The 14,178-nt window shown below is 41.8% G+C and overlaps 1 protein-coding gene across 1 annotated transcript in view; it reads left to right on the top strand.

Annotated features, from left to right (window-relative positions):
• Window positions 1–14,178, top strand: part of LOC141162100 (glucose-1-phosphate thymidylyltransferase-like) — a 203,416-nt gene that overhangs the window by 119,116 nt on the left and 70,122 nt on the right. Inside the window, exons 7-8 of the mRNA XM_073647841.1 lie at window positions 7,749–7,817; window positions 11,860–11,918. Coding sequence (XP_073503942.1) covers window positions 7,749–7,817; window positions 11,860–11,918 — 128 coding nt within the window. The remainder of the gene's footprint in view (window positions 1–7,748; window positions 7,818–11,859; window positions 11,919–14,178) is intronic.

The raw sequence follows: 14,178 nt of genomic DNA, 5'->3' as shown, positions 1-14,178 counted from the left end.
CCCAGTCCTTGGAACGCAGGCAAAAATACGCAGCCAACATTCTACAGGCCACACTACTAAACTCACACATTTCACGAATGCTTGCACTCGAAATATTGCCTTTTAGTCTCGTGGAGATGGAAGGTTTCCACAACCTGATGGTGGCGGCCGTCCCTCGGTACTCTGTCCCCAGCCGCCACTATTTCTCCCAGTGTGCCGTCCCCGCATTACACAAGCACGTGTCCCAGAACATTAGCCGTGCCCTCAACAACTCGGTTACTGGGAAGGTCCACCAATCCACGGACACGTGGACAAGTGCTTGTGGGCAGGGACGATACATCTCGCTGACGGCACACTAGGTTAATATAGAGGAAGCCGGGACCCAGTCAGACCTTGGGACGGAACACATCCTCCCGACGCCGAGGATTGTGGACCCTGGGTCAATAAGGGTTGCCCCCACATTCTACAGCCCCTGAAACTCCTCCTCTTCAGCCTCCATCTACGAAAAGACCACATAAGTCAGAAGGTGGAAGCACTGCCTCGGCCAAGCAGCAACAGGCTGTGCTGAAGCTAATATGCTTAGGTAACAAACCGCACACCGCTGAAGAGTTCTGGACAGCTCTCAAAGAGCAGGCAGACATGTGGCTGTCACCGCTGAATCTACAGCCAGACATGGTCGTGTGTGACAATGTCCGGAACCTTGTGGCAGCTCTGAAGCGAGGCGAGCTCACACACGTACCATGCCTGGCCCATGTGCTCAACCTAGTGGTTCAACGGTTTCTCAAAATCTACCCAGATCTGCCTGATCTGCTTGTCAAAGTACGCCGCGTGTGTGCCCATATTAAAAAGTAAGCTACAGCTTCTGCCGCCCTTGCCGTGCTTTAGCAGCGTTTGCAGCTTTCAGTTCACCGACTGGTGTGTGATGTCCCAACTCATTGGAACTCAACGTTGCATATATTAGGAAGGATTTGTGAGCAGCACAGGGCTGTTGTTGAGTATCAGCTTCAAAACATCCGTCAGTATTCAGGTCAGCCTCTGCGCATAAGAGCTCAGGAGTGGGCATGGATGTCAGACATCTGTGCTGTCCTCCAAAACTTTGAGGACTCCACCAAGATGGTGATCGGCGATGGCGCCATAATTAGCGTCACCATCCCACTTCTTTGTCTTCTGAAATGATCGCTGCTCACAATTAAAGAGGAGGCATTGCAGGCGGAGCACGATGAGATGGAGCAAGGAGCCATACAGGGTGATTCCACACAACCAGCTTCATCTCATCTCAACATGGATTGGGCGACAATGGGGAAGAGGAGGAGGAAGAACAGGAGCTAGTTTTCTCCACTACAAATGGTACTACCCACACAACTGTTATACCGTCTGTTCAGTGTGGATGACCTGAGGAGAGGGAGGAGGAGAGCTTGGTCAGTCGTCCTCTTGGTGAGGACATGGAAGTCTTGCCTATTAGCAGTTTGGCACACATGGCTGACTTTATGTTATGCTGCCTTTCCCGTGACCCTCACGTTCTCCAAATTTTGGGTGACAGTCATCTCTCATTCCCGCGGCGGACAGGTCTACTAAAATTTTGCAGTACCAGAAGGCCCTTGTTGCGGAATTATTAACAAAATTCCCGTCTGAAAACTCTGACGGCAGAGGTCACAGTTTGTTGGACAACCAAGGAGTACAGGCGAGAGAGACACAAATTCCATCCAGCAGAGGCAGGGGAACACTGTCAAAGGTCTGGGAGAGTTTTCTCAGACCCTCCCATCGCATAGGCCCTAATGCACGGGGTACTCTCCCAAGGAGGGATAATTTTACAAAGATGCTGAAGGAGTACCTTGCCAACCGTACCAACGTCCTCCATGATTCCTCTGTGCCTTATAATTATTGTGTATCCAAGCTGGGCACGTGGCATGAACTAGCTCTCTACGCCTTGGAGGTCCTGGCCTGGCCTGTCCTGCCACTAGCGTTTTCTCAGCGAGTTTTTAGTGCCGTCGGGGGAATTCAGTTGACAGGCATCCGCCTGTCATCTGAAAAAGCTGATAGGCTGACTCTTATAAAAATTAACAAGGGCTGGATTGGGCCAGACTTCTCAACACCACCGAATGATAGTAGTGGAACATAAACTCAAATCCAGTGTCTTTTTTTTTGGGAGGTCTATTCCCATGCACTTCTTCACACCCAGACATGGGTATACGCTTCCTGATTTTGTCTATTTTCTGTTGTCCTTCTCCTCATCCTCCACTTAACAATAGTGAGGGCCAACTGCTGGCCCTTTAAGAATAGTAAGGGCTACCGGATGGCCCTATAAAAATAGGCTTTGTGACTTTCAGAGTCCCTCCTTCATAAATGAAACAGGATGTGTCTGATTATGTCTCACACACCACAGGTCCAGACAAGGTAGTAAAAGGTAGTAAAATGTTAAAATGACATGCTACGTGTGAACATAGCCCAAGGTGTGGAAGATCATTTTTGTTTTTGGTTATTTATTTTGCCTTATATACAAGTCATTACCCTGGAAAGCATGTTCCTTAACATTTTTCCCAGAAAAATCCATTTTGGTTTTGTTTTTGTACGCATTATTGTGAGCCCGTATAAGTGGCGTAATACTCTGACAACATTGTTGACAGCCGTGACCTGGGAGTCAGAGATGCCTCAAAGGGTCTTCCTCATGCTGTTCCCATGTCATTTGAGCACTGTTCCCATCGATTTGGACAATTTTTAGGCCCCCATGCAGACCTCTGCTCACGTTTCGCATAGACTTACATTGGGCTCGTTGCTCGGGTCGAGCACCCGAGCATTCCAATTTACTCGACTCGAGCAACGAGCACCCGAGCATTTTAGTGCTCGCACATCACTAATCTTGCAGATTTGCGTGCCCAAGTGCATTCAGCGTGGCAGAACATTCCTCAGACAACCGTTAACAACCTCACTGATAGCAGCCATAATGAGTAAGTGCATGGATTTGTGAGCATGGTGCTCATACTCTATTCAAAATGAATTGAGCCGTTTTGAAAAAAAATGTCTTTTTTTTTTAGCATTTGCATATCATTCACATGTTTAGCAATAATTCCAGAATTTCACTTTTCCTTCTTGGTGTTGCAATTTCAATGCTAAGGAATGTAACAGGCCGCTCCTGCACGCATCCATTCCGAGATAGCAATTTGCAGACTTGACTGGTCGTACTGCAGCAATGAGTAGTACTTCTATACACCCATTTACTTCTCAGAAATGGTCTTCATGGAAGAATTTCTGTCAAAAGCTTTGACATGGAAGCAAGACCAAGTGACTTAACTATGCATGCAAACATAAGGACTGGAGTGCAGAAGAACGTCAGCAAGTGCTCTGGACTGATGAGTCAATTTTTTTAAACATTTCCTTAGCAGGCAGATTGTTTGCAGAAGGATTTGAGAGCGGTAGAATAATGAGTGAACGTGCATTGTTTCATGGTTATCTTGCAATGCCAGTAGCATCGGCAGCGATCACCTGAAGAACGAGAAAAATGCTGGCTTATCTGGTGAAATGATCTTTTAAGCAGCACAAAAGATCATCATTCTCTGTGGTGCATCATCCTATATAAACAGGACTTGCACTGCCGAGAACAATGACCGTATATGTACACTGAACAATCTAGTATAGCTCGCTCAATGCGCATCATTTACTTTGGTCTGCCTGTGTAAACAGGCATTCAAACGACCGCCAATCTGTAAACCTTTACCGATCGTCAGTCATCTTATGCTGCCGGTCGGTCTGTGTAAACGGACCCTGACAGCCATCTTTAGCATAAAGAACAAGGAGACTTGGAAGTGATGAAACGGCCCCCACTGAGCTTTGGTCTCAACATCATCTGTCTGTGAGATTACATGAAGAGTCAGAAGGATTTATGTAAGCCTACATAGAAGATCTGTGATTAGTTCTCAAAGATGTCCGGTACACTCTCACTGCGGAGTTCCTTTAAAAACGGTGTGTGCAAGTGCCACATGTACCTAGAAGAATTGATGCTTTCATGCTGTTTTGAAGGCAATTAGTGCTCACCCAAAATATTGATTTGATTTATACTTCTCGATTGTTCAATCAATTTAGTTTTTTACATTAATAAAATGTAAACTATTATAATTTTTATTTTTTAAAGCATTCTTACTTTTTTAATATTTTTTCTATACCTGCATAAAACGTTTGCACCGTACTAGGGCAACACGGTGGCTCAGTGGTTATCACTACAGCCTTGCAGCGCTGGGGTCCTGGGTTCAAATCCCACCAAGGACAACATCTGCAAGGAGTTTGTATGTTCTCCCCGTGTTTGCGTGGTTTTCCTCTGGGTTCTCCAGTTTCCTCCCACACTCCAAAGACATACTGATAGGGAATTTAGATTGTGAGCCCCAATGGGGACAGTGATGATAATGTCTGTAAAGCGCTGCGGAATTAATGGTGCTATATAAGTGAGTAAAATAAATAAATACTACAGATCAGAACCTACTAGTACACTTTTGTGGAAACCTGAGTGGAACTGGGAGAAAAACAAAACAATTGTCTTGGACTTTGCTGACTTGGTTTGACTTTTCCATCCTGCTGAAAGATCTTAAAAGGTTTGTGCTAAGTTTTAAGTAACCATTGGCTATGACATAACCGAATAATGGCCGAGGTCAGACCACTGGGGCCTCACTGATCCCGAGAAATGTGGAGGCTCCAGCAGTTGGGACCCCCCCCCCCATCAATCAGTAAGTTACATCTTACCCTTTGAATAGGGAATAACTTTACAGGATATCAGTCATAGAAAAAATGGTATTTACCAGCATCCATAATTGTTCGGCTGCAGAGGATTTTCGGCTGCAGGAAGAAAATGAAGTTATATTCTCCTTGAAGCTGCTCGATTACAGTCACGTGGACGGCGCCGGGGTCTGTAAGCAGTCAGCGCTCTGTACACTGTTAAAGTTCTGTACTCATTCCTCTTTTACTGCCATCTTGCTCATCAGCGTGTGTGTTGATAGCTGATAGGATACCGGTCTTACTAGAATTATCTAAACACTTTACAATGACTGGGTCTGGACGTTCAGTTGTCTTATGTTACTCCTTTCCTCATTTCCGTAGGTGGACTGAGTTCTGGTCCAACCTTGTACAACCTCTCCACCTTACCTCAATTCTTTTGTCTGTGGCCAGTTTTGCACACCGCATTTTTTTAAATATTTTTGGTTATTCTTTCCTTTAGGTAGTCTTTTTTTATTTTTCTACACCACGGTTGTAAAAATTGTATAATTTTTCCATGTGGAATTTGTGTAAAACCTTTTAGTCTTTTTGCCCCTTGAGAGTGGGTGGGGCTTGGTATAAAAGGGGCGTGGTCTGCCACAGTCTGATAAGTTTCTATAACGTATTCCAGGAAACTGATGTTCATTACAGCTGAAATCCATGCAAACCTCGGTGCTCCAAATGGGTTGAGAAGTATGATCCTCCTACTAGATTAGGCATACGTTTTTGGTGCCAGACTGATGTATGAATCACAGTTCTTGATAAATTTCCGCCATAGAGTATTTTCATTTCAAACCCATTTTTAATTGTTTGAAAAGAAAGCCCAAAGCAGGAATATCTGGTATTTTCCTACAGAAATGTAAGACATAATTGAAAGCCTTCTTCTTTGTTAGTTTTTAACATGTATTTATTTTTGTATCTCTTCTTAAACACAATATAAAGCACTGACCTGTAAAATAATTTTGGTATGACCACATGTTAAAAGAGATTAGCCCAACATCAGATATTACATCCACTGTATAGATCATAAAAAAAGAAATACAGTACAGACCAAAAGTTTGGACACACCTTCTCATTTAAACATTTTTCTGTATTTTCCTGACTATGAAAATTGTACATTCACACTGAAGGCATCAAAACTATGAATTAACACATGTGGAATTATATACTTAACAAAAAAAGTGTGAAACAACTGAAAATATGTCTTATATTCTAGGTTCTTCAAAGTAGCCACCTTTTGCTTTGATGACTGCTTTGCACACTCTTGGCATTCTCTTGAGGTAGTCACCAGAAATGATTTTCACTTCACAGGTGTGCCCTGTCAGGTTTAATAAGTGGGATTTCTTGCCTTATAAATGGGGTTGGGACCATCAGTTGTGTTGTGCAGAAGTCTGGTGGATACACAGCTGATAGTCCTACTGAATAGACTGTTAGAATTTGTATTATGGCAAGAAAAAAGCAGCTAAGTAAAGAAAAACGAGTGGCCATCATTACTTTAAGAAATGAAGGTCAGTCAGTGCGAAAAATTGGGCAAACTTTGAATGTGTCCCCAAGTGCAGTTGCAAAAACCATCAAGCGCTACAAAGAAACTGGCTCACATGAGGACTGCCCCAGGAAAGGAAGACCAAGAGTCACCTCTGCTTCTGGGGATAAGTTTATCCGAGTTAACAGCCTCAGAAATCGCAGGTTAACAGCAGCTCAGATTAGAGACCAGGTCAATGCCACACAGAGTTCTAGCAGCAGACACATCTCTACAACAACTGTTAAGAGCAGATTTTGTGCAACAGGCCTTCATGGTAAAATAGCTGCTAGGAAACAACTGCTAAGGACAGGCAACAAGCAGAAGGGACTTGTTTGGGCTAAAGAACACAAGGAATGGATATTAGGCCAGTGGAAATCTGTGCTTTGGTCTGATGAGTCCAAATTTGAGATCTTTGGTTCCAACCACCGTGTCTTTGTGCGATGCAGAAAAGGTGAAAGGATGGACTCTACATGCCTGGTTCCCACCATGAAGCATGGAGGAAGAGGTGTTATGGTGTGGGGGTGCTTTACTGGTGACACTGTTGGGGATTTATTCAAAATTGAAGACATACTGACCCAGCATGGCTACCACAGCATCTTGCAGCGGCATGCTATTCCATCCGCTTTGCGTTTAGTTGGACTATCATTTATTTTTCAACAGGACAATGACCCCAAACACACCTCCAGGCTGTGTAAGGGCTCTTTGACCAAGAAGGAGAGTGATGGGGTGCTACGCCAGATGACCTGGCCTACACCGTCACCAGACCTGAACCCAATCGAGATGGTTTGGGGTGAGCTGGACCGCAGAGTGAAGGCAAAAGGGCCAACAAGTGCTAAGCATCTCTGGGAACTCCTTCAAGATTGTTGGAAGACCATTTCCGGTGACTACCTCTTGAAGCTCATCAAGAGAATGCCAAGAGTGTGCAAAGCAGTCATCAAAGCAAAAGGTGGCTACTTTGAAGAACCTAGAATATAAGACATATTTTCAGTTGTTTCACACTTTTTTGTTAAGTATATAATTCCACATGTGTTAATTCATAGTTTTGATGCCTTCAGTGTGAATGTACAATTTTCATAGTCATGAAAATAGAGAAAAATCTTTAAATGAGAAGGTGTGTCCAAACTTTTGGTCTGTACTGTACATTTGAAAAACGTGACCCCATTTGAACTTTGGACATTTTCTGTAATTCTATTTTGAAATATTTTCTTCAAAATTGAATACAATATATTTTTCTTGATTTGCAAAATGATTAATAATGCTTAATTGATGTTTAATAAAACAGATTGAATATAAAAAAGAAATAATACTTGCATATTCCATGCTGCACATGCATTACATGTCCACGTGTTCTGTCTCCTCACTGCCAGCTCTCTGCATACTGATTCCCAGTTCTGTAAAGAGCGGCCAGTAGAAGAACCTTTCTGTCCAGAAAGCTATTTCTATTGGTTGCTCTACTCTCCCAAACTTTCTTTTAACCATTTTAATAATATTGATACACTTTTTTTTTCAGTGTCCATGCTTCTATATGTTTTCCAAACACACACTGCCATGTGTAAAAGAGTTTCTGGAAGAGAAAAAGGTGAGGAAAATGTTATAATTGACAAAGTTTGTTAAAGGAAAAATGCTCTGTAAGTAATAAATACTCTAGAATGTTCATAATCTGGCAACTATTGTCCACACAGAATGGCAAGCAGGAAACTAGGCAGAGATAACCTATGCTCAGATTTAAGGGGAAAGTATCATCAGAAAATGGCATTGTATTTAAATTGGATTTGCGTTTAAAACATATTTTATATGATTTGTAAATATATACATACATGAACTAAACAAAATTTCAAGATTGTTAACACACCCTGCTCCAGAGCTTTGCCACTGCCAGTAGCCACAAGTATTCTGTATATGTTGCTTCTCAATGGCAACCCACTTTGTAGGACCGGAATTAGGCAAATTGTTCCCACCCCCCCAAAACAAACACACTCCTACATGGTGTAGAATCAACTAGAAGCAACTTTACCTGCTTCAGAACTGCTTCTTAACCCCTGAGTGACAGACCCAATTCTGATCTTAAAGGGTTATCCACTACTATGACAACCCCTTCTCAATCACTATGTTTCTCCACAGTAAAATAATATCTATACTCACCTTTGGTGCAGGCGCTGTTCCAGCGCTGTCAGCACTGACTGTCCTAGGACTCACGTGACATTAATATGTGTTACTTGATCCCTGCAGCCAGTCAGAGTTGCCTTCACTGACCCTTCATTTGGACATAAATGACATCTGTAGTAAGTCAGACCTGAGGCTGCTCTCTCACCTCCTCCGTATGTCAATTATGTCCAAAGGAGGGGTCAGCCGCTGATTGGCTGCTGGGATCCTGTGACATAACGTTACGCAAGCCCCAGGAGAACCAGTGTCGACACCAGCACTGGAGGTGAGTATAAGTGTTATTCATAGAATGTTAAAGTTGGAAGGGACCTCCAGGGTCTTGTCTAACCTCCTGCTCATTGCAGGATTATTATACTGTGGGGGAAAGAAAGTGATTGAGAAGGGATTGTCCAACTAGTGGACAACCTCTTTAATGATCATGCACCATTTTTCACTTCTGACCAGTGTCATTTTATGTGGTAATAACTCTGGAATGCTTGTACACAGAGCCGAGACAAAGAGTAGGCAGGGTAGACACTTGCCTAGGGCTCTTCCTATTGCCTTGGATAAATTGCACAACAAATTGTACGGTGCGTTTTTCGTCTGTTACCCTTGTGAAAATAAAAAATTTGGGGCTAAAAGAACATTTTTGTGGGCAAAATGTGATTTTTTTTTTCACAGCTCTACGTTATGAACTTCTGTGAAGCAACTGGGGGTCTGGTTTCCAAAATGGGGTACTTGTGGTGGGTTTCCACTGTTAAGGCAGATCAGGGGCTCTCCAAATGTGACATAGCGTCCGCTCTTGATTCCAGACATTTTTGCATTCAAAAAGTCAGACGCTGCCCCTTTCATTCCGAGTCCTGCCAAGGGCCCAAACAGTAGTTTTCCCCCACATATGGGGTATCGGAGTACTCAGGAGAAATTGTACAACACATTTTTTGGTCCCTTTCCTCCTGCTATTTTTGTGAAAATAAAAAAATTGGGGGCTAAAAGAACATTTTTGTAAAAAAAAAAAAGTTAAATGTTAAACTAAACATAGGGTCAGTATACGAGTATATACAGTAGTGTTCAAAATAATAGCAGTCCAATATGACTAACCAAATTAATCACTGTTTTTGGTATAAATTATATTACCACACGTCAATCAATGTACTAGTTGGTGCAGTAGATTCTAAGAAAACCAACAGACTCTGCATTCATGATCTGCAGGTTTTTGAGTCTGTGTATTTGAATAATTAATTGTAAAGAGGTGAGTTCAAAATAATAGCAGTGTGGAGTTCAATTAGTGCGGTCAATTATTCTGTGGAGAAACAGGTGTGAATCAGGTGGCCCTTATTTAAGGGTGAAGCCAGCACATGTTGTGCATGCATTTCTACTTGAAAGCCTGAGAAATATCAGCCTATTGAGACATTGTTCAGAAGAACAGCATACTTTGATTAAAAAGTTGATTGGAGAGGGTAAAACTTATAAAGAAGTAAAGACAATGATAGGCTGTTCAGGTAAAATGATCTCCAATGCTTTAAAATGGAAAGCAAAACCAGAGAGACGTGGGAATGTGAGGAATGTCTATTTCTCACACATTCCTCACATGTATTAAACCTGTCAAACAGTCGCAAATCATGCACATGGGAGCGTTTCAAACATATCACCGAGCAGCTATAAATACTCGGAGCTCGGCCCGAGTATACTCGGCGAAAGGGTTAACAGAACATACTCGCTCATCACTAAAGACTACCATTCGAATGGATCGAAGAATAGCCAGAATGGCTCAGCCAATGATCAGCTCCAGGATGATCACAGACAGTCTCAAATTACCTGTGAGTACTGTGACAGTTAGAAGACGCCTGTGTGTACTGTGACAGTTAGAAGACGCCTGTGTGAAGCTAATCTCTTAGCAAGAAGTCCCTGCAAAGTTCCAATGTTAAAAAAACAAACAAAAAACAGACATGTACTGAAGCGGATATAATTTTCCAAAGAACACATCAAATGGCTTAAAGAGAAATGGAGAAACATTTTGTGGACTAATGAAAGTAAAATTGTTCTTTTTGGGTCCAAGGGCCGCAGACAGTTCGTCAGGAGACCCCCAAACTCTGTATTCAAGCCACCGTACACTCTGAAGACAGTGAAGCATGGTTGTGCAAGCATCATGATATAGGCATGTTTCTCTTAATATGGTGCCGGGTCTATTTACCGCATACCAGGGATCATGGACCAGTTTGCATATATTAAAATACTTAAAGAGGTCATGTTGCCTTACGCTGAAGAGGATATGCCCTTGAAATGGGTGTTTCTAAACACACCAGTAAACAAGCAAAATCTTGGTTCCAGTCCAACAAAATTGAGGTTATGGAGTGGCCAGCCCAATACCCAGACCTTTATCCGGTAAAACACTTGTGGATGACATCAAAAATGCAGTTTCTGAGGAAAAGCCAAAAAATTGGGGGATGTAGTCAAAGCATCCTGGGCTGGAATAAGAGTTGACAGGTGTCAGAAGTTGGTTGACGCTATGCAACATAGATGTGAAGCAGTTCTAAAAACTGTGGGTATACAACTAAATATTAGGTTAGTGATTCACAGGAATGCTAAATCCTCAAAAATAAGAATACATATTGTGAGTTTGTAAAGACAAATGCAGACACTGCTATTTTTTAGAACAGCCCAATGTTATTTTTTTGTTATTTTCTGTAAAGTAGTTAAACATTAAATACATTTCTCTTCATGTTTTGAATTAGAAAACAGTGTGTAATGTTCCCAATGCATGGAAATAAAAACCAGTATAAAAAATGTTGTGCTTAACTCATGTTTTTGAACACACTGCTATTATTTTGAACACTACTGTACTTATTTATAAAGGAATCTAAGAAAGAGATATGTATGGGAGTTTCCCTTTTTTATGATAGGTTTTCCACTTTGGGGAACTCCGTCGACGAATACAGGGAAAGATATACATTTCTCAAGGAGGAATTCACCTCCAGACATCTGATGAAGGCTTTGCTAAGCCGAAACGCTTTGTGTTAATTCTTTTTAAAATTATTTTTAAGACCATTTTATTTTTTATAAAAGAAAATAAAATAATTATTAATACTTATAAGGACACTTTGTTGATTTACCACGATTCACCTTGGAGATTCCCTCTGAAACGGAAGCGCATTCCAGAACATACTAACAGTAATTCTGACCAGGGGTGCCCAAACTTTTACATGCCACTTGTATATCAAATATTTCACATTTTGACTCATCCGTCCAGAGCACCTGCTGCCATTTTCTGCACCCCAGTTCCTATGTTTTTGTGTATTTTCTGTCACATGCTCTTGTATGGATTCATGAACAGGTGTTTTAAAAGGGACATTTTCCTGCTGATCTACAACTGTTGGCGTAAAGCATTTTTTTTAAATAGAATATCTTTTGTAGTTTATATTATCTTTTTTTAGCTTACATAAGTGTGCTGAAATTTTACAAAATATGTACACTTCTTTCAGAACGCACCGATTGATGAAAAAGATGCTCCAGGTCACTTCTTATCTTGGCTTGTGACGAGGTAAAAAGCCTGCATACATTACTGAATAAAGTACTGGTCAAAAGTCTGGATAAATCTGTTCATGCAATGGTTTTTCCTTGCTTTTATTGGAATGTGCACATTGTAGATTCAGACTGAAGGCAGCAACACCATGAAGGGACACATTTGGAAACCAGGAGTAAACAATTGTGTGAAACAAACCAGAATATGTATTAGGCTACGTTCACACATTCAGTTTTTGGTCAGCATTTTACATCAGTATTTGTAAGTCAAAACCAGGAGTGGGTGATAAATGCAGAAGTGGTGACGTGTTTCTATTATACTTTTCCTCTGATTTTTCCACTGCTGGTTTTGGCTTAGAAATACTGATGTAGAATACTAACCAAATACTGAACGTGTGAACATGGCCTTAAACTGAACCCGCTATTACCATAATGATAGCCTTAAACAATAAGAACAAGGAAAACCATTGCATGAACAGGTGTTCAAACTTGTAAGCGGTTCTGTGCATATGGTATGTTTACATTCATGGAGGTTTTTCTATTTTTCTATTAAACAGTTTTTCACTATCCTGTGGCTAGGCAATAACTTGTTTAGTTGGGACACCCCCTTTAAACACTAATGAATATGCGAAAGATAGTACCACCCATGGTCTACTCTCGCACTAGGCAACAAATGGTGAAAGCTGCACTCACCGTTTTTCATTGAATAAAATGTCCTTTATTTCATCATATAGATATGCTGTTTAACGCTTCAGTTAGCGCTTCTGCGGGTCCATGTCATACAGAGCGGAAACCTCACTTCCTTTAACAGGTGTTAATTAGGTTCACGTCAGAAAATTATAATAAAAACTATAAAAACATTGAGAAATCGGATTGATTATTAAGTCCCAACGGACCAGTGGCATTTACACGAGAAATCCATCTAGCTTCTCTTTGTAGCAAAATCTTATTATAATTACCACCTCTGGGTGGAAAATTTACTTGTTCTAGGTTGTAGGTTCCAGCAGTCATCACATGGCCACTTCACTTAAATGTGATTTTCATACTGACGGTCACGTGACAACGAGATTCTCTTACTGCTTCTCTCAGAGAGAATTAAGGAGAGCAGCTCGTCAGCATGTGACTAAGGCCACGGCCCCACTATCAGTGTTCGGTCAGTATTTTTTCTCAGGAGTGGGAGCCACAACCAGGAGTGGGTGATAAATGCAGAATTGGTGACTTGTTTCTATTATACCTTTTCTCTGATTGTTCCTCACCTGGTTTTGGCTCCCACTCCTCAGAAAAAATACTGACCGAATACTGACCAAATACTGATAGTGAGGCCGTGGCCTAAGTGTGCAAATCGCATATGTGCTGAGGGGGCGGGGGGTGGGGTGAGGATGCCAAACTGAATTCTTGCCCCGGGTGCTAGAAGACCTAGATACAACTGATTGTAATCCTAGGACAAATTGTCTGCACTGTGCCTGAAGAGTGGCAGAATTTATGGATACATTTAACCGGTTCAGGACCGCCCACTGTACATAAACGTCAGCGCTGCCTGGGCTCTGTGCAGTGCCGACGTTTAAAAACGGTGGGTGGTCCCGCAGCGCTCAGGACCCCCAGGGTCCTGCAAGTGCTGCTTTTCCGGTGCAGAGCGATAGCTCTGACAGGGGACATCATCGGGACCTGCTTGGATCGGGTCCCAATGATGTTAACCCTTTGCTATCTTCTATATGCCGCGATCTATAGTGATCGCGGCATATAGAAGATAGAGAGGAGAGGGGGTCGTCAACTTACCTCTCCGACGGCCCCCTGATATCTTCCAGGACCTGCCGTTGTTATGGCAGCTGGAGGTCACATGACCGCCTCCAGATCTGCCATATATGGTGTCCTGCTAGGCTCAGCCTGCAGCTAAAGCCTGGCAGGAGACACAGTATGAAACAGTCAGCAAAGATGTCATGCAATGTAATACATGTCTATTATATTGCATGACATCAGTGATTAGAAAAATAAAAATTAATGTCCCATACAGGGACTAAGTAAAAATGTAAAAAAAAAGTCAAAAAAATGTTTTCAAACTGTTAAAAAAAAATCACAAAATAAATAAATAAAATATTAAACCAATAAATCCGTATATTTATGCAAAAACAAAAAAAGTACACATATTTGGTATCGCCGCGTCCGAAACAACCCGATCTATAAAACTGTCACACTAATTAACTCCTTCTGTGCACACCGTAATAAAAATAAATAAAAAACGGAGCGAAAAACTATGCTTTTTCATCACGTCGCCAAACAAA

This window comes from Phyllobates terribilis, unplaced genomic scaffold (assembly GCF_046119375.1).
Source record: "Phyllobates terribilis strain yellow unplaced genomic scaffold, ASM4611937v1 Scaffold_9__5_contigs__length_417890890, whole genome shotgun sequence".
Classification (NCBI taxonomy): Eukaryota; Metazoa; Chordata; class Amphibia; order Anura; family Dendrobatidae; genus Phyllobates; species Phyllobates terribilis.
This window is presented reverse-complemented; position numbering and strand designations above follow the sequence as displayed.